Here is a 21399-nt window from a genome sequence, read left to right as displayed (position 1 = left end):
CAGAACTGATTCACTGATTTCGGGGGGGGGGGGGGGCACAAGTCTCTAATCTCTGCAACTTTGCTCCATTCCCCTGTACTTTCTTTCAACCGCATATCATTTACCTAGTCACTTTTCTTTTATAGGAATCTGGCCTCAGTGAGTGACCATGCAGTGACTAGAAGTGAGCTGCGATAGATGCACAGGCAAAATCCTTAAGAAAGCAAGGTTGGCTTTGATCACGGCCGTCGCGTGCATTCCAAGGCGAGCTGCTCAGCAGACAGCTCGGGCTCACAGACATTTGCCTTTGGCTGCTGCTGCTTCTTGTGGCTTCAACATCTCTCACTCTTTTTCTCCCCTGAGTGAAGAGTATGTCTGGTCTTAGAATCTCAGTTAAAAAAGAGAAAGAAAGAAAAAAAAATATTTTTTTGTCTTGCATTTTTCTAAGGGAGCTACATGGCCTGCATGTGTGTGAGGCAGCATTGAACTGGAGCCTAATGAGTTTGGCTGGGGATGCAAATCAGAGTCCAATGGGATTTCGAATAGTACACTGCATCAAATTTGCATAACATAGAAGAGAGCTGCATAGAGACAATGGTGATTATTTTTGATTGGTGTTACTACAATAATCAGGCTTCCTGTCATATCACACCTTTTGTTGAGTCTGATTTCTTTTGAATGTGTGAACATTAATATTTTAATAAACTGCAAACAAAAACAACAACAATAAGCAGAGTTAAACATCACTGAGAGGTATGGTAAGTTTAAATTCTCCAGACAGCTGCCCTGGAAAGGCAGCTAGAACACGTATTTGCATAATAAACAAAAGCCCAGAAAAAGTGTTGTCCTTTCTTTAATTCCTATGACTGGATCGCAAATAGCCTAGAAGCTTGAAAAAAAGGCCTAAAGTTTGTGAACCTCCTGCATCATTCCTTGAGACTACTTGATGGATGACATGTGCTTTCATGTCCAAAGGCATACAGTTTTGGCCATCTATTGATAATTAGAAATGTAAGATTGTGTGTTGCTTTCCCCAAAACTGGGACCTGCCTGCTGGGGCGATTTCTGACCTCAGGCTAAAATCAAACTAGACTACAGCCACTCCTGCAGAGAGATTGCAAAACTAACCATCAAAAACAAATATTTATTAACTAATCATTACATTCTTCTTAAGCAGAAGCAAGACATCAGTACCAATCCTTGCATGCTAAAGAAATACAACACTAGCTTTTAGCAGACATATTCAGCCAAACATTCTAGTGCTCAATGTGGACCAGCATCCCACATAGTACAGTGACCCTCTTTCTGAACCTTCTTTGGTTATCCGAATCAGCATGAACACCACACATATTGGGTTCTCTGGGCTGAAACACATTTAAATTGCTGACTGATCAGACCATGTTACATAATGCATGACAACATGCGGCAGCTATGAGGTGTAATGCCATGGGTATTAGCGCTACACCTCCCTTCACTTTCCATTTTGATGTCTCAAGTTCCTTGATACAACAAATTCTGTGCAATGCCTACAACAATGCAGAAGATCATGAAACACACTAATCTTATTCCCCTGATCTACCCTTATTGAACATATTCAGTGGATGCAGAAAGTATTCACACTCCTTACTTGATTCTGAATAGATATAATTGCCATTTTTATTTTGCCCATCAATCTACACTTAATGACCCATAATGATAACGTGAAAACATGTTTTAGAGCATTCAGAACATTTACTAAATATCAAAAACTGAAATCTCTTATTCACAAAAGTATCCAGACCATATAGCATTCCAAATTATGTTCATGCATATCCTGTTTAATTTCCCTTGAGATATGTTTTGAACTCATTTGGAGTCTGTTGCAATTTGAATTGATTCTAAACTATGTCCAAAGGCACATGCCTAGATCTATAAAGGTCCTACAATTTACACTGCACTATCAGCTCAAAAATCAAGCCATGAAGTCCAAGAACTGTCTGTTGATCTCCACAATTAAACTGTGGCAATGCATAGATCAAGGCAAATAGATAAAACAATATGTAAGTGTACACACAGTAGTTTCAATAAATATGAAAAGGAAGAAGCTTGGCACAACCTTGAGCCTTCCTAGAGTTGGCTATCGGGCCAAATTGGGCTTTCAGGAAACAAGGGCTTTGGTCAAAGAGGTAGAATTGAACCCAACGGTCACTCTTAAAAAGCTCCAAAAGTCCTATGAAGAAATAGGAGCCCCTATTGGTTGGACATCCATAAATCAGGTAAATGTATAAATGCATTCCATAAATCAGTCCTTTATGGTTGAGTGACAAGAAGGAAACCACTGTTGAGTAAAAGACATATGATGGCTGGCTTGGACTTGGAAAGTAATGGACTCTGGTTACCTATGGAAAAAGAGTCTCTGGCCTGATGAGATGAAAATTTGAACTCTATGGGCAGAATAGCAAGCAACTTTCTCTGGCAAAAAACAGGCACCACACATCACCTGGCTAATACAAGCTCTATACTGAAGCAAGGTGGTGACAGCATCATGCTATGGAGATGCTTCTGTGGGGCAGGAATAGGGAGATTGGTAAAAACCAAGGGATAGATGAATGCAGCCAAATCCAGGAACATCATTAAAGAAAACCTCTTCCAAGAGCGCACAAAAACAGCCTGGGGAGACAGTTCACCTTTCAATACAATAATGACATACAGCCAAAACAATACTGGAGAGACTGGAAAGTCTCTAAAACTCTTTGAGTGGCCCAGCCAAAGCCCATCAATCAGTGGAGAGACCAGAAGATGGCAGTTCATAGACCCTTGACATCCAGTGTGACAGACACTGAAAGGATCTGCCATGAATAATGGGATGAACTGCTCAAATCCACGAGACCAATAGCTTGTAAAACAAAGAAGACTTGCAGCTGTAATTGCTGCACATGTTATTAGTTCATTATTGTGTTTAATTAAGTATAAGCCAATGAATAAAAATGGCAATTTTATCCATTCAAAGTCAAACCTACAACACAATAAAGCCTGGAATAAGTGAAGGGGTCCGAATACTTTCTGAATTCACTACATTTCGCTTAAACTTTCACAAAGCACAACTCCTTGTTAAGCTTCTTTACACATAAAATCCTCTTTACTCCATAGATTGGATAGCTAAAGTGACTTAAACAAAATGAAAAGGGTCTAAAACAACTAAACTGTGTTCAACAAAAGGATGAGATACTTTATTTAGCACCAAGCTGCTACAGTCAAATGCACAATGCTGAACTGCATACAACTATAGATAAATAGCTTCTAAACAGCAAAAAAAAAAAAAAAGAGATTGTTTGCAAAAACTATTTCTGTTCTCTCATGGAGAACATTAGAGGTCAAGAATGCTAAGGTATTCATTCTACATCACTGAGAGAGATGGAGAGTATTTCCCTCTGCCTGACAAGAGCTGGCAGGAAAATGGTTGGTTAACACCTGGCAAAGTGGACATCCTCCTCGGGCAGAGAGGTACTAGCACTAGAGTGCAGCTCTAAATGGAGGCATGGTCTTAGAGGGAAACCTGGTTCTAAGGAACATGATAAACACATGATAATCTCCCACACAGTCCACAGGAGGAAAGCCAGTGGGGCATATCGGACAGCTTGAGTTTAAATAAGCCTGAAACAAACTGAAACAGCTGGTCAATAAGATGGCAGTCATGGTAAAAATGGCCAAAACCTTGTCAGAGTCTATGAATTTACTGCAAATTATCACAACTACCCATTACTTGAATAAGTTAAAATTTATATCCAAAAAAGATTCAATTTCTTAAAAGCAAAAAGGAAACCCATGCTATGACTTTGTGAAATAAATAAATAAAAAACAAAAAAACAAACAAACAAAAAAAAAACATGGCATGTGAGACCATAGGATCCATCTTTCAGAGTCCTGAAGTGTCATTTAACATATTGCCAGTGACCTTTTATTGTCTTATGGGTAACATGAAATTACTTACCCGGGCTGGAGAATCCAGAAGTGCATTAAAGCATGGCATGTTAAGCCTTTTGGCATTTACATCCTCTCATTTCCATGTGAAAGAAGGAAACACCTGGTTAACATGAAAGGAGTGTTTACCCAAACTTGGCAAACATGCCCCATTAAACAGCAAGCCTTGCCGCTTTCAAATGCTTCTTAGTGTCAATGTTGTATTTTGTCTCAAAACCCAAGTCAGCATTACAAAACACTCACACAAGTGCACACACACAGACCTACACCCAGGTTTCCCACTAATGAACACACAGGCTCTGCTGAATGAGAAAAAAAAATATACAGTGAGCAGTAGCATTTTTTTTCCACTCAGTCAGAAAGTGGCAGATGGCTATTCACTAACTGTGGAACATGTATAGAATGAATTTCACACCTGTGTGTCCTTTGGATGAATCATTGTGAAGTTTACTGCATCCTTCCCTGTGCTGAGATATGTCAGGTTTTCATCTGAGGGTCACATAATATTCTGCCGTATTAGGGAGAGAGATGGTGCAGAATACTGATGTGAGCAGATACATTATGCCTGGATGCATCTGTTGTAACTGTAGAGATAGAACTACCATATGGAAAAAATTCTGACTGCATTAGTAACGAGTGAAACTACATCAGGCAATAAGATCTCATCTGTTTCATTGGCAAAATGTGAGAACAAAATCATATCATGTGCTAAACAGCACCAGCATTCAATGTATTTGCATTTGCAAAGTTAATTATCTTATTACAACAAAAAGCCCACTCAAATCTGGACCTAAGATACAAGAAAAGGCAATAATTGTTCTAATTTTAAGGCAAAATGGGGGATCCAGGGACATTATAGGAACAAAGCAATATCACAGAACAGCGTTTAAGGTATCTTGTCCAGTCTATTAGGGTACTGTGATGATCCCCACTGCAGGAGCGGAGTCACTTTGACCAGGACACTGATTCAGGGTTGGGAACACAGACTCAGACAGCCCAAGAGGAACAACTGAGCTTTATTAACTTATGATTTCAGAGAAATGTGATCACAAGTGAAAATGATCCTTTCACTTGTTAGAGACTTGTATAAACAGAACCAGCAGACTCATCTCTCCAGCCAGTTTTGCTCCAATGAACTAACTCATACCTGTTCCCCAGTGGGGATGACTAATTACGAGCAACATAATTACAATATCAAACTGTATAGAACAACAAAAAACATTTGGAGCTCATACAAAAATAAAGAATAAACAAATCATGTGACAAATCATAATTTCAGAAAACCTTATACATGAAAACACATGTCCCAGAAGAATCACTATCTATGAGAGAGTGATCTGCGATTGAATCCCCCTATCTCTTCCTCGGGCTCTTGTACGATTGGAGTCTTCTCTAGCAGAGGAGGGTCAATCAATCACAGTAGGAGCACAATACGGCTAGAAGAGCAAATGGGCCCAGACACCTCCCTTCTTGAACTTCCAACTTCTCAGAGCCGTTGTCGTGACAACTCGTGTGAAAGTCACAGTCGAGTCCAACTAGTCCAGCTGGCAAGTCCAGGATTAGCGAGAGGTCCAGCACTCTCTAGTCTAACTTCTCTTTCAGTAAGAAGTGATACAGATGGTTCATCTTTTTTTTTTTACCCACAGCCCCATAAGCTGGCACAGGAGGAAAGACGGGAAGAAAAAAGGAAAAAGAGCCAGTGAGATGCTGTCATTATCATCAAAAGAAGCATCCCAGGTGCCCTTTTCAAGCTGAAGGCCTTTTTTTTTCTCACTCTGAGAGACGTAGCCACAAGAAGCTGTGGAGTGGACATGTGAGAGCGTATGATTAACTCATCACACAGCGCTATAAAAAGTGCCTCTTTATTCCCACGCCATGGCACAGATGCTAACTGTATCTTCTCTCAGTCTTCTTATCCCAGCCATTAGACGCTTGATTTACAACAGCAGGGGAAGATAAACTTTCGGGCACACAAGATGACAGTTGTGAAAAGCTGTTTTTTCTAAATCCATTTCTTCTGACTGAGCACTGATAAAGCATTTAAAGTTGTATTCAAGTGGTGCTCAACACTTCAGTGTCTCACTGCTCTCTTAATGCAGCACAATACTGGCAAAATTAGGACAAGGCCCCAATCAGGAACATGTCATCATCAACAAAGGTTTTTAAAAAGCTTTGAGTAACTTACATATCCAAAATTCCAAACGTCTTGCAGCAACCTGGGCAAGAATGTTTTCATGCACTGTCTGCTGTTTACTGTACAGGATTATCCTACCTAGGATCATGCCCTACAACAAAGTACCCTACTTATTCCTGCACTAAAACTACACGGGCCTTTGTCCAAGGTCTTTTGCTCTCTTGACCTCTTTTGAGGGTCATAGCTTTTATTGTCATTAGAAACATTTTCCCTTTCTAAAGACTACTCTAGGCATAGGATCAGAGTATATATTTGAGGATTTAGCACTTCAGACAGGTTGAATGTTGCCTGAAATTCTTCAAACCAAACGCTTGTGAAAACTGAACAGATTAAGTGATGTCAGCAACACTAAAATAAAACAATCAAGCATTTGTAGTACTAAATATTTTGTTTCTGAAGGTCATTTTCTGCAGTGCTAAACTACAATCAGTGGAGGAATTTATATCCCTGGTCAGTATTTTCATTTAGCATGCAATCTGAATGAAGACCTGGTACTGAATCTCTGAGTAGCTCTGGCATGTTTAGTGTTTTGTTGTTTTTTCTTTACCACTCAAAATTTGTTTGTGAGCAGTTTATAAAGGTTTTATTTTATGCACCTGTTCCTCTCCACATGTCAAAATCACTATAAAACACTATGTTGCAATTATCGTGGCACCTTGTGTGCATTTAAGAAAAAAGAATTCTTGTAAAGTGAAAATAGCATTGTTAACAAGCTCATGGTGCTAAACTCCTGCTGTAACCTATTACCTCAACATATTGTGGAGTTAATATTCTGCAGATGCCTTGCAAAGACCCTGTGTGCCACAACGGTAACTCACCATGATCAACCTAATGGATCATAATCAATATGATTAGGCATTGAAGGGGTTATGCTCATGCGGCTTCACACCTATTGTGTGTATCTGACACAACACAGACCTGCGTAATATCATAATTTCACATGGTAAATAGAAGCACAAATGTGGTATCAATTGTTCTCATATAAAAGGTCAGTCTGTCCATTCTTCTTCCAGCCTTTTTCTGTCCTTTACCAAATCAGCAAATGAAGCAGCTAACTGTCATTAGACCTTGAACTGAATTCTGGCTTGACTTAAAATGTTACCATGCATCACTGACTATCAGGAGTTATCGTGGCTCATCAATTTCTGCCTTAATTAGTTCTTCACGCCAGTGAGGGTTTAAAATACAAAACACACCATATGTGGGAGTGTGCTTTTGGTACACTTGGCAAGACATGTCACAGGAGTGTTTTTAACCTTGAACTCTGCTTTCCTTAGCAATCATTAGAAAAATCCCCTGGTCTTAGGAACTGCAAGTGAAAGAAGTTTTGTCTGATGAACAAAGTCATCAAGAAAATTGATTTTACAGTGTTCTCTTCTTTCCTGGTTCCACAAAGCCTTTAGCTTTCACAGATGGAGATATTTCAAATCACATTAAACTGTCGCTTGTGGTCACACTCCAAACACAATAAAGACAGGAATGTGACAAAACCTCCACAATAAAGCATCAACACAGATATTCCTCTTACTAATCGAATTGTTTCCATTACTACACTGAGCAATAAAAGGCATTTCCTTCCTTTACTTTTCTAAGTCTGTCTTAAATTATGGGGTATACAGAATAAACAAGTGGTATAGTTATTACTTATTTGTGTTCTGCATAGAACAGTGAAGGTGAAATTCTGCAGATCTATTCAAAGCCATGGCACAGATAAAAAAGTGAGGAAGAATTTCCTCATTTCCTCAGCTTAAAGCAGGGGTTATGTTTGGGCCGTCTTCTGTCAGTTATATTCAAATGCTCATTAACCTGCAGTCACCCCAAGTAGTCCTGCTGCAACGGCCTATCCCTTCAGAGATGCAGCCCCAGCCAATCAGCCATGGCTTTATTCCACACAGACTGCTGGGAGATATTCAGAATTGAGAAAGGCTTACTGCCCAACAATAGATGAACTCCTAGGTAGTTAACTTTCACCAAACTTTCTTTTTTCTCTTGTCTTTCAGTAAGGTGCTTTTTATAGTCCTGTGACAGCTTTTGGTAGGAAACATCACCATAGCAGATTAATTTGGACCCATGTCCCTCAATGAAAGCTTAGTTGAAAGGTGAGCAAAGACTGGTTTCAGACATTTTGAGAAGAACTTAACAGTGGAAACTGTCAAAAGTAGGCCTTGCCCCAGAAACCAGACATAACTATACAGTCTGGCATAATCTCACCTGCACATATATGCCACATGATGGCTACAGTACTAGTATATTTCCTCTGGAAAATTGCTTTTGTCAATCTTTTGCATAACAAAGACATTTAATTTGCATTGCGACATGCAGTGTGTTTATGCAAGGTAAAATCACAATTTACACGCAGTGTCCGCAGCAAGGCATGGTACTCTTGGAAGCTGGCTTTGAGCCAGAGGGTCATATGTTTTAACCTCCCTGTCACGCACGCACGCACGCAGGCACGCACAGACCCAGCTCCTGTAATACTGCAATACGGTAGCCTATCACCAAATCTCCCCTGCCAGGGCATGCTTGTCAAACACAACGTGGTTCTTTTCAATATACTATTCAACACTGACAAGAGTAAGCGAAATCTAATAACGTGTTGCTGATAAATGTGCACAGTTTGTGCTGTCGATTCTTTCTATGGCCATATATTAAATAAATGTATTTGGTTCTTCATTTCTATATATGGAGGTATGGTACATCAGACTGCACAACACTCATACAACGACTGCTGCAACACTCCTTTCACAAAAAGAGATAACTACCGTACATCAGCAGCCGAAAAACACAGTAACAACAGTAAAATGGCAGCAGGGTGGGTGTGATGCATCCAATATCTCCAAACACCTCATTCAATATCGCCAAATTCTTTACGCAATTTATGAACTTAAAGACCATCTCCAATCAGGAGCTGTGGCAATTATTTCTATGAACACCGTTAGTGCCTTCATGGTCATTTACACTGGAACATCCAGAATAAAGCCAGAGTAACTGTTTGATTCATTTTATTATTAACAGAAAAAAGAAATGTTGAGGGGAAACATTCGGGGGGTGGAGCTAGGCTGTGTTCTGGCCACCTCTCTTTTCAGGAGTAGTGACAGATCGCTGAGGTTCCCACGCTGGAGCAAGCACAATGAGCTGCAATGGGCCACAGCATGGCCCTGTCTTTCACCCTTCACCATTCCCCATGCCCTGTCAAAGCTGGTTTGGGAGCTGGCCTTGGGCTTGCAACAGTGACACTGCTAGGAGAGCTTAAACCAGCCTGATCTTGAGGGGGTTCCTCTCTTTGTGTTTGAAAAATTAACTGAAGGGAAACTAAATGAGCACCAACACTGCTAAAGAACATCCTGCCTGCTTCTGCTCTTAATCATACCATAGCTGACCCTGCCTCTAGCAGTGATGTTAATGGAAGATGAGATCAACCAGAAAGGAGACGACTTTCAGTTCAAAAGTTCTCAAAAGTGTACTTAGATGGTGAAGTTTGAGAAATAGTTCAAGCTAAAAGCTAATGTTGTCATTAACATGTGAACATGGAAAACCATTATGCATAATAGTAACTGGTGAGTACAAAGCTTTTAATCAGTATCTACATTTAAAGTAACACATTTGGTAAGTTTTACAAATCCTGTGGGAAATTTTAGATGGGTCACAGGTAGAGGAGCTTCAAAGTCTTTCCAGAGTTCTGCAGATGGTCAGTGATGACAGGCTAATCTCATCTTGGTGGAAAAGTGCACACTTGGGCCAAAAAAAGGGACTGGCAGATTGCAGCCGGACAAAAGGCTAGGTGAGCGTGTGAAAGAGGCACCGGTGAGACTGCGGGGAAATTAGCCACACTCACGACAAGAGAGCGGACAACATCCATCTCATGATGGGATGGCCAGAAGGACCTCTGTGAAAGCCATCCAAAATATCTTAAGCCATGAGTTTCAGCCATTTACCTTTTGACAGCAACAGTTACATAAAACATTTTTAATGACAGAAATGTGTCCATTTTATTAAAACAAACAAACTATTTTTGCTATAACCAAAATCTAATTATTTTCAGGAAAGGTTTTCCATTTAATTTAAAAATTATCTAATTAACAATAAATCAAAGCTCTCACTGAATTTGATAAATCATAAAGACAACAAAACATGCTGTAGCATTAGCTAGCCCATAATTACAAACACAGAGAAAAGGGGAAGTGCTCCCAATTTGCAGGTGGTGAGGAAGAGAGACAGCGTGGCGCTTCCAGCTGGTCAGCACTTTTTCCCCTGACCCCCTGCTGCCCGGACATGAGAGACTAAATGCAGCCCCTGCAGCCATAGCAACTCAGTGATAATAGGAACTCCCAGGTCGGGGTAAACCATAGGGCGCAAGCGACACGAGTCATCTCCATTTTCTTCAGTCGCTCTGTGACTGAACTAAAGTTCCCATCCAAAATAGCATCGAACATACAAGCAAAATGAAATGCACCAGTTTAAAGCTTTCTGGCATATTAACAGACACTCCTAAAAAGTTGATTTAATGATTTAAGTTTAATGATAAGTCAAATGGAATGACTGCAAACTTTTTTTCCATTCCACACACATTAATACCATGAAAGCAGGCTATGTAAAATAATTATTTGATTCATTAGTATACTACTTAGTGCTTTTATTAGACTGGCGTTAACATCTTAGAACTGTTCCCATCTCTAATCAAGAAACTGCATCCTTAAAACGCTAACGGCTCCTATTTTATTAATGACTATGCCTCAGCCTTTTAGGTCTCAGAGCAGGAATTTGAGCACTGGCATCCAGAGGCAACAGCAGCACAACACAGATGAAAGGGAGAGGGAATATGAGTGAGGAGATGGCCTAAGGGGAAAATGCACTGCCTGACTGGCAGAGCAAACAGTGGGAAATATCTAAAGGGGAATAAACAAGTGGTGACAACCCCAATGTTCATGCCAGCAGAGGTAATTCATAAGCTAGAGTAACCTACATCAATATAAAACTGATACTAGGAAGGCAGGGTGTTGTTTGTTAACCATTATTTTAATAATGGCCTCTACACTATAACACAGGTGAACAAGACGAGGAAACAAGTGAGCTAATGAATCATAGAAATTTCCCATAAGCATAATGTCAAATGAGCAGATGGTCCTGATAAGTGTTCTGCAAGCACTCCGATATTCACATGGTCTGTAAATGTGCATCTGAAGAAAATTGTGTGACCCATGTCTTTAACCATGTGCATGAAATTATCCACCATTTAAAGATTTATTTTGGCATCACTTTGAACCATTAACTGTGCAAAGATTTGTTTTGGCACTTTACAATCAAAGCATCTAGTGATATGACATGCTGTCCACTTTCTGCTGCCCTGCCAGTGCCGCCTACCGTGTACACTCTGCCAACATGTCAGGATCTGCCATCATTTAAGTCACTCAAGAATTAGTGAAAGGCTTCCAGTAAGAAGCCCCTCACTTCTAATACGAAACCCATTGTGTTTTTTGAGTCATATAAAGGAAGCAAATCAACCAGCTGTCCTGGTATTAATCAGCTAATTTAAGCATAAATAATCCAAAGCGTTAGACAGTTGGTTAATTCAGTTATCACATATAAAAACACAGGCTTGGTGCTAACTTGCTTACTTTGTTAGCTGCTAGTAGAAACATGGACAACAATAGCTGAGTAACCCATATATGAAAACTGGCTGTTACAGGAATGTCTAAAACTGCAGGTCTCCTATTAGTCATATTAGTCCAATTTGATAACTATTAGCCAACATGGGGACAGTCCTTTACACATCCTATCTTGCGGTTTTATTAACGATATGGTATTAGTATGTTGAAGTAATGCTAAATAAACCAATATTTGTGCCTTTCAAAACACACCATGCACCAAATCATTTTATAATCCAAACTCCCTATTTGCATCTTGATATAAGTATGTTTGCCTCTTATTTACCTCTCTTTTCCGAGCAATGTAACCAAGCCAATAATAATTTCTCCACCATTATGGTAATTGCTGGCTTTTTCTTGTTGACTCCCATGTGCAAATCAGAATCAAACCCCCTGCTCCATCCAACCCAACCAAGCACCACCCTGTCCCACTACAGAGGCAGTGGGCCCGGTCAGTATGTGCACCAAGCATCGCGTTGGCGAGCAACCAGGTAAGGCTGCCGACATTTGCTGGTGCATCACCAGCTCAGATGTGCATGCTAATGCCTCCCAGTACCCCTGCAGACCTCAACGGAGATAAGGAGGTGGGAAGGCAAAGGATGAAAAGCAGCTGTTTCTGGGAGGTGAGGAATGAACACCTACTCTCAGAGCAGCAGTGGTGGTCTAGGATTAGATTGGTCTGTTTAAAGTGAGATTTGGAAACTGAGCCGTTAAAACTTGGTCTGTCAATACCATCTTTTTTCATTCCTGTAGTAAACCGAATAACATCGAAAGGTGCATAATCCATATTACAAAAATGAAATAATCACTGCTATTTATTTATTTATCCAGCATAATTTTGATAATATGAGATCTCTGATACAGTCAGAGCAAAGGAGTAGATTACAGTAAGGAGGTTAACCTCCACGTTTGGGTGGCCATCTACCTGTGCCTGAGCCTCCATACGAGCATACCGCAACAGCATGGCCTCTCCGTGCTTCCGTAGATACTCTCTCTGACAGCGTTCAGCCAGGGCTGGCTCATTAGGCAGGAAACTGCTGGCCCAAATCTAGAGAGAGATAGAGAGAGTGACAACAAAGGGAGACATGGAGTCAGTGTAGTTATTCTTCATCACATTCACCAAACAGCAAAGACCTTGAGCGCAGCACTGTAGAAACAACACAATCTGTGCCACCCCCAATAACAAACAATGATGTGCTTAGTCTCCTTCCCAGTCACAAAAATAACTACAGTCCCAGCGAAACCCTGCACTCCCACACGCAAATGGATGAAGAGAGACACTGCGGAGCATGGAAGTCCCAATTATCCTGCATGACCACTGGAGTTAATAAGCACTTGTGAAGATAGCATCTATTCCATCTGCTGCCCCACAGAGAAGGTTTAGGTGAATCAGCAGCAGATACTGACTAGGGCTACACTTCCTAGCACAAGGACCTGCTACAAAGTGTGTGGCTTTGGAGTGTTTCATGAGATGTGCATGGAGCCAGTGGGAAAAATCTGTCCACTTTGTGATTGAGATTCTCTCTTCCCCACTGTGTCTGCACCAAGAGACTTTCATCCTAGCATTATCACCTCAGGCCCTGACACTGAGCACAGACGGACCTGAAGTAGAGGAACTCCGACATAGCCCATACATAAGACAGCAAGGTATTCTTGTACACCCTGTTAACAAATGAACAAAATTACAGTCCAATCACTACCTCTCAATGGTTTCATAGTTTTAGCACATCATTTATTTTCCAGCATTTCCTATATACTGAGAATCACATTTGAATCAAGAGAAATGTGGCATAGAATCCAAAATCAGAATCCACAGCTTCCATTAAATCGCAACGGATGAAAAACAAGGTTAACGTTCAACCAAGGCACTGCTGTTGTATAAAATATATTATTAATACCTTTCCTACAGCTTATTTCAGCTTAATGATTGAAAAAGGACTAAAGGAGAGATAGGGGAAAACAAGAAAGAACAGTGATAAGAGAGTTTGCACTTTATATAAGGAAACTATGAAAAGCACATTAGAAGTAGGAATCCCAAGAAGTAGGAATCCCAAGGCTTCATTTGCAGTGACACTGAGCTATTTAAGATCTTCTGAGGTGGGTAATCAATCAACAGGCATCATCACCTAACAGAATATTGTTTTCAACTGGCCTGTGTGAAGGTAGCAAAAGAACCACACCAATGATGTGACCCCCTTCTCAATTCTTTTACAAAGCTGATGCCAATGCACGTGCTATGTTTCAACATTCTGGACTCGCTGATTAATGCCTAATAAAGTTTAACTGGTCTTGATTGTCCTGGTCAGACTTTCAGAAAAAGTGCCCGGTTTCCTTCATCACCACATTAAGTGGAGAACATTCTTGTAATCTCAGTTCAAACATAGTGCGGCAACTCTTCCAAGACGTCTGTTATAACTGGAATGAAGAGTTGCAATCAGGATTTATTCATTAAATTTTAAGCACCACCATAAACTCAGCATCTGTTTTCAGGGATATGTGAGTGATGACTACACCACATACAGAAAGACAAAATCTCCTAGGACAAAAAAAAGTCAAGATTTAAGACTTATATAAGCCTGACAGAGTAAGTTCTATTAAAAATAATGTTTTAACTAAATGGTCAGAGGCTCGTGAAATTCAGGAATGTTTTGATTAAACGGTCAAATTAATTTGAGCATTTTTTGACCCACAACATACTGCTAAAATGTCATACATTATGGGCAATTTACTATTGTCATAGATCATAAACAAGCAGAGGAGCTGAACTGCTAAAATTTGTGTGCTGCTATAATTACAAGGCAAAACTACTGGACTATCAAAGGTGATTAAATTGAATAAAGATAAAATTAACTAAGTGATGGAACAGAAAATACTGCAGGGTCTAACTAAAGACTATTTGCTTAGACAGGTCTGTTTTCAAAAGCAACTAATTCAGCAACACACTCACCATAGCTCCTTTTCCTAATTCAATTTCTGCACTCCAATTCATAACCCTGAGAGATTTTTAGGCTTTGATTAGAGAGGCACTTTGGCTCGGGTTCGTTGTAGAAATTCACCTAGAGTGTAAAACAGTAAATAAGGTTTTGAATAAAGTCTCATGTCAAGCATACATCCGTTTGACCATGATCTCAACTCTTCTCCATTTTCCTCATACGTCATGACAAAACCGCTCACACTGCTGCAAGGTTCTAGCATATTCCCGTGTGGAAACTTCTCTTTGATAGAGGGAGACATTACATCAAAATTACCAATAACAGTCAGCCCAAATGGTACAAATCTCCAAAATGTCTTCCACAACTAGTTTTTCATATCAAGTGTCCCAGGGCCAAGCCACAGAGTAAAACCAAATGGGAGACCAGAGTGAACTTTACAGCACTGTTATTCATGGAATGTAATCCCTGAAAACGTGCTAGCAGTAAAACTAGACAGAAGTCTTGTCATCAGAATGGAGGCCTGCAATGGTGAAAACACAATGAAGGGGAAAAATGGTCAGCTGGTGTTCTCTTTCAGCATTACATTAAGCAGTGTGGATTAATTTTAGGATAAAAGCATGTTTCTCTTCCATCAAACTGTTATACAGCAATAAAAATTAAATAACACTCGAGAAAAAATAATCGTCTCTTCTGAAGGCACGGGCAGTCGGTCTTGCTCACTTTCATAACATCTGGATCGGAGCCTCTCTTTGTTTGTTCGTGTTTATACTGCGTTCAAGGCTGCGCACCAAAATGTCTGTGCTCGTGAGGATTTCTCAAAATGAAGGATTACGTAAAAGAAAATGACTCATTACTAGTAGTCCTGGCGTCCAACAGCCCCCCCAAACCCCCACCCTCCCCATCTTTTTTGTGGGTGATTTTTACAGGCCTGCGCAGCAGTGGCCAGTGCTTATATTAAAAGCAGATGAACTTCAGAAGGATTACCCCAGTCTGAAGCTGATCTCTTCCAGAACATGAATCACAGTTGAACAGAGTTTTTTGAAGACTTTTCAAGCTATTGTTTTGAGAGACATTATAACAGAGCACCTGTGGTGAGCCCAGGAAGATGGAAAAGAAGCAGTGCCTTACGTAGGAGTCTGACCAAAGGGGCGAGAAAGTGATATATCATCTACCATTTGTACTGTGAGACAGCCAGTTGAAAGAGCCCTCACACCATCATCATTCTCTTAATTGTTTTCAAGGCACAGGCATAAAGTGCTCTATTTATGCACAGTGGATGACAGCATAACTTCCTGTGAGGTGGGCAAGGGTCAACCAGGTAATCTCATCCAGAATTCATTCAAAAAGAACATGCTGTGCTCATGCATTAAACATCAGGTCTCTCGACATACATGCATGCGCATGCAAGCGTGCACGCGCACACACACACACGGCCTTAGCTGACCAAAAATCAATTAGTCATCATAAACTGATAATGTTTTATGCCAAAGAGTTTGTGCACACAGTCTCAGCCCTCTTTATTTTAAAAGCTCTTCTCATCTAGGTGGAGGGTGGAAGCCGCGTGGACCTCTGGCTGCCTGTGTGCAACAGAGGCAGGAGACACAGCACAAACACAGACAGTTCATCCACACTGCAGCTGCCTATTTGAATGTCAGCAGTGATAAAGGAGGCATTTGGGGAGAAGAGGAGAGAGGGGCTGGGGGGTAGGGTGTGGAGCAGCAGGGAGGACAGCTAATCGCAGGCTCTCTGCCTGTCTGCCTGCCGACACTGCAGGCCACGTCAGCCTGTGAACCTGCATGAGCCGCCAGACACCAGTCATCCATCGCCCCGCCATCTCTCCCTTGTGCAAAACAAGTATAAGAATGGCTAAAGATAAATGAATGGCAGGAGCACTGTCTCTTCTGCCATTAAATAGAACCTAGCAGTAATGCCATTGGAGGCACAAAAACCGAGACGGTCCAGTGTTTGGATTACTACCTGCAGGCAAGGTTTGGAACATGGGCAGGGCCGAGTATTAATATTTTCCCTGCTGCAGGATTTCTGGATGATTGACGTTTTCGCTGCCATATGCACCGTGCTATTTCTTTCTTTCTCGCGTCGCAGCCCACCACGTGCTCCAGACTGACTTCCCATCTAGAAAGCCATCAGCCAAAGTTTACCTGGAGAATGTCAATCTCCTATCAGTCCTTTCCCGGTGTGTCCTCTATCTCTCACTTTGTAAATGGATAAGTAAAATTACACATTTATACATGACCTCATGCATTTATTCATGGAAGGCTGAAACAGTGATAGAGCCATCTGGGTTAGGCTAGAGAAAACATCATCTTATATTTACTTACTGGCTGTGATAAGTCTATGATAAATGACCAGGGAGATGATGCTAAATGGAACGGAATCAGTCTGGAGTTCACTGTGCAAACTTTGAGTAAAGGACAGAGGAGAGATCATGGGAACATATTAATAGTGTGGACCTTCTCAAGATCGAGAAGTATGGTATCACACAGATGTCTGATCAAACACAAGTCTTCTGCTCTGATATATGAAAGAAAATGGACAGACATTGAATTAAAAAAGAATGCACAACAGCCATGATTCCACTGCCAGAACTGAAACACAAATAACCCAAAACTGCATTTCACAAGTCTGTAACTGCACTCCAAATTATTCAAACAAACAAAAAACATAGATCTGAGGGTAGGTTTGCTATAACACAACCCCCTGCCAAAACTAACCTTTGGGACTTCACTTAACTCCAGCAGACATTTACTTAACATGTTAGTGAAGCCTGGTAATGGGCATCCTTTGTGCTTCCAGGCCAAACACACAACAGGTCATACACATGTAGAATGAAACATTCCAGTACCCCTGTTCTGTCTGATAAAGGTGCAGACACGAGTGCCGCAGATTTCCCACATGGTCCGAGGCAGACAGGATCAGTGTCTAAACAGCTGGGCCACAGCTAAAACTGCCTGGGAGATTTTTTATACGGTTGCACCGACCTAGTGAGCAGGTCCCTCTCTGCACTCAGAGAAAATGAAGCTCTTCGGTCTGCCCTCCATGGACTCCACACTGCCTGGATAGTACTTCAAAAGCCTAGTGGTATTCACAGCAAATATCTCCACATGGGAATTTTGGAATTATGCCTAATGCATTTTTAAGTGATTTCAGCAGAGTTCTCCCCCAACTTTTTATTTATATATACACACACACACACATATACACACACATATATACACACACATACACACATTTTATTTTAAATCCACAGAGCACATAGAGAGAGAGAGAGAGAGAATATGCAGGATCATATTCATATCACCAATTCTCCAATTCTTTATTGCCCCCTGGCATGCAGTATAACCCAATTCCTCCACTGATTCTTGAGCACCCCTCTGCCATGCTCTGGTCTGGAGTCTTCTGTGAGCAGTTCTCCACTTTGCCATGCTGTTTGGGCTGCTGCCTTTGTTATGTTTCATTTATAACCGAATCACACACACTTTGACTATGTCGGAAACACACAAGCGTTTACAGTCAGAAGTTCAGGTCTGGGGCATAAAGGCACATCTTAAAATATATATATTTTTAATTAATCTCTTTAGTAAAACACAGCCATTGTTAGCTGTTTATAAAGTCTCCACGAGTCTGTAGAGATTGAAGGAGATTGAAGACTTGACGACAGGTTTTGCAGCACAAATGGCAAAAAGACACTGGTGATTTTGATAAACAGACTTTGCTTGCTACCTCTAGAATGATTGCTGAATAACTGTTGAAACAAGCTAAAAAAAGTTACACAAATTAAGCACCCAAACATAAAAGAAACATACTGTCAGATTATGATAGAGATAGACAAATAACTAAATTAAACAAAAAAGAGAAAAAAGCGATGCTAATCACCTGGTTGTGTTTGCATTGCAATTTTGGCTGATTTCCAGGACCAACAGTTACCTTCCCTCATTTCATTTTCACTAAACAACTTAAATCTGCTCCAGCCCACCAAGTATGAAAAGTACAGCACTACTCAAACACACACAGCGTGCCGAGGACATCACACAAACCGAATGAGCACCCCTAAGCCAGACTAGTGCTTGCACAACCTCCCTTATGAGGAGGCAGACGTGCCTCCGGGCCATTTCTGGAACTGTACGCAAGTCTCACAAAGGTGAAAGTCTGGGTGCGTATGATAAGAGGAGGGAGAGGAAGAAGTCAGAGATATCCGGAGCTGTATCAGCACAGCTGTCCTACTGTATAACTCCTGATGCAAGCACGCCTGTTCTCTCTTTCCATCCATTGCCCTCTTTCCTCCTTTCATTTTCATCTCTACCAATGTGCTTCTCCCATTCCTTCGCCATCTCCTCTCTCTCTCTCTCTCATGCTGTACACACCTTGTCCCCGACCGGCTCCTGAACTGAAGTCCACCTTGCTCAGCCCCTCTTTTCACTGGGGAAGGTGAGCTGGTGAGCTTCTCCAGCCCTGGCAGGGTGCTCATTGGCAGAGCCAGTGTCCTCCACTGGGGCACGGAGGGCTGCTAGCTCTCCAAAGGGGCAGGCATGTGAAGGAAGATTTGTCAGTCTATATTTAGCTCAGCCCATTGATAGAAGCCATGGGGCCCAGCACTAAAAAGCTGTCAGGCTTAGCATGAGCTCGATGCAATCTGGACTGTGAACCACAGCCCCAGACCCAGGCAGACGAGAAAGCAGGCATGGTCTGGGTGACTGGCTTGCAAGGGAACTGTCACGGTGAGTTCATGATGTATAGATAAAGTGTTGCCAGGGAAACTGCATTGAAGATGACAGGAAGGAGTCTATTAGGTCTAAGGAGGAGGCGTCATTTGATGAGGCACACAGTGTCTATGAAAGGCACAGGGATGCATCTGTATCTCCTTTGTTTTAGTATGTACAAAGTCACAAAATAGTGAAGACTTCCCAGATCACTTTAAGCAGACACTTGTACTGAACAGGTATCCCTTGTCTTTGGAAAAAATTAACTGACTTCCCGTGCGAGAGAGAAAAAAACGTTTTTCTAGACACAATTAAGACCTCATGTAAGACTTTTAAAGGAGTTTTAACAAAAAACTCAGTTAACAGTATAACTCCAAAATGAGTCTCATTCTGTGTCTAGATAGCCATCCCAATAAACCGTCCCACTAACAAGTCTGAACTGACTGAGCTCAGTGACAGTCAGTGACATACTATGAAAACATTACCATACAAGTAGCCTTAGCCTGCTTTCCCACAGAGAGGCATTTGAATGGAAAAACAAGAACAGGTGGCTGCTAAGATTTCTTTCACAGTTCACTCAACTTACTCAAGGTCCTCTATTGCCCCCTAGTGATTGGTGGATCTCAGCCCAACATGGTGTTCCTGCACACTAGGGTTATGAGCAAGCAGTAGAGTCACTGTGGAGGTGAGGTGGAGAGCCTGGAGGAATGCTCGACTTGCTCCACCGTCACGGCACTATGATGACAGCCTGCCTGCATCTGGAGACAAGGAGGGCGAGACAGACACCCAAGCGAGGACAGGAGAGGACAAGACAGGAGAGGCAAACTGAGAGATGATGTTGCTAACATGCCGTGCTGAGTTCCATCAGGCGCAGCGAGGTACCAACTCCACCTGCTTCCATAGTCACCCTTTGGCTGCATTTTTTTTTTTTTTTATAGCTGCCCTACAAGCGCACATGCCCAAGTACACACACACACACACACACACACACACACACACACGAATGCAGTTCAAACCCAGACGTAGGAGAACCTCATCGGATCCCAAAATAGAGGAAGACAGTTCCAGGGGTGTATGCTGCCGGAACATCCTTTTCACCCTCTAATTGGAGTCCAAGGAGCAGTTAAGTGGCCCTCTACATAAGCCCTGTCTCATCAGTGCACTCTGTGCCAGAGTGACAGTTAAAGCCCTATTGTAGGTGCATTCCAGATGGCCACTTAATCCACAAGAAGAAAGAAAATCCACAAGAAGAAAGAAAAAACAACACTGCATATCTGAGTGAGGTAGCAAGCATGAGTGCTAATGGGTAGGAAGCTGAATGGCCAGGCTCAAGGGCTGAGATAGCACCATACCTGACAGTGAGGATGAGGGTTGGAGCAGCCCATCATGGCACCTCTATTCTCAAAGATCTGAAAGGTGAGAGAGCGAGAGAGAGAGAGAGAGAGAAGGAAAGAAATTAATGATTAAATTTAGAGTAGAGCTATGATGCGCTGTCACAAGGACACACTATGCATGCAGAGCTACACACTAACAGTGTGTGCAGCCACTACTGTAAATGGAACCATACAACTATACGCCAGGTCTGTCTACACACAACCACAGCAAAGAAACACACACACACACACACACACACACACACACACACACACACACACACACACACACACACACACACACACACACACACACACACACACACACACACACACACACACAAAGTGTAAACACACAAATATGCTAGGTCAAAGCCCAGCAGTGTGCGCAGGACCGTGGCAGAGGAAACCTCCTGTCGGGGAGAGTTTTAAGACTTCCTCAGGCCTCCCTCAGGGGCAATATGAAAGGATTTGCGCAGGATCTGCCCTTGTCTACTCTGCTTGATAAATATTGACTTGTCTAACGTCGTTGTTCGTCAGGGTCTGTAAATCTTAGGGTGGGGGGGGGGGGGGGGTAACCACACGCTCTGATGCCTT

General features: G+C 41.7%; 1 protein-coding gene across 1 annotated transcript in view; it reads right to left on the bottom strand.

Annotated features, from left to right (window-relative positions):
* galt (galactose-1-phosphate uridylyltransferase) overlaps window positions 1-21399 on the bottom strand; it is a 54566-nt gene that overhangs the window by 27652 nt on the left and 5515 nt on the right. Inside the window, exons 6-7 of the mRNA XM_035535919.1 lie at window positions 20782-20838; window positions 12704-12826 (exon numbers count right to left, since the gene is read on the bottom strand). Coding sequence (XP_035391812.1) covers window positions 12704-12826; window positions 20782-20838 — 180 coding nt within the window. The remainder of the gene's footprint in view (window positions 1-12703; window positions 12827-20781; window positions 20839-21399) is intronic.

Source organism: Electrophorus electricus, chromosome 17 (assembly GCF_013358815.1).
Source record: "Electrophorus electricus isolate fEleEle1 chromosome 17, fEleEle1.pri, whole genome shotgun sequence".
Lineage (NCBI taxonomy): Eukaryota > Metazoa > Chordata > Actinopteri > Gymnotiformes > Gymnotidae > Electrophorus > Electrophorus electricus.
Note: the sequence above shows the minus strand (reverse complement) of the source record. Positions and strands in the feature narration are given on the sequence as shown.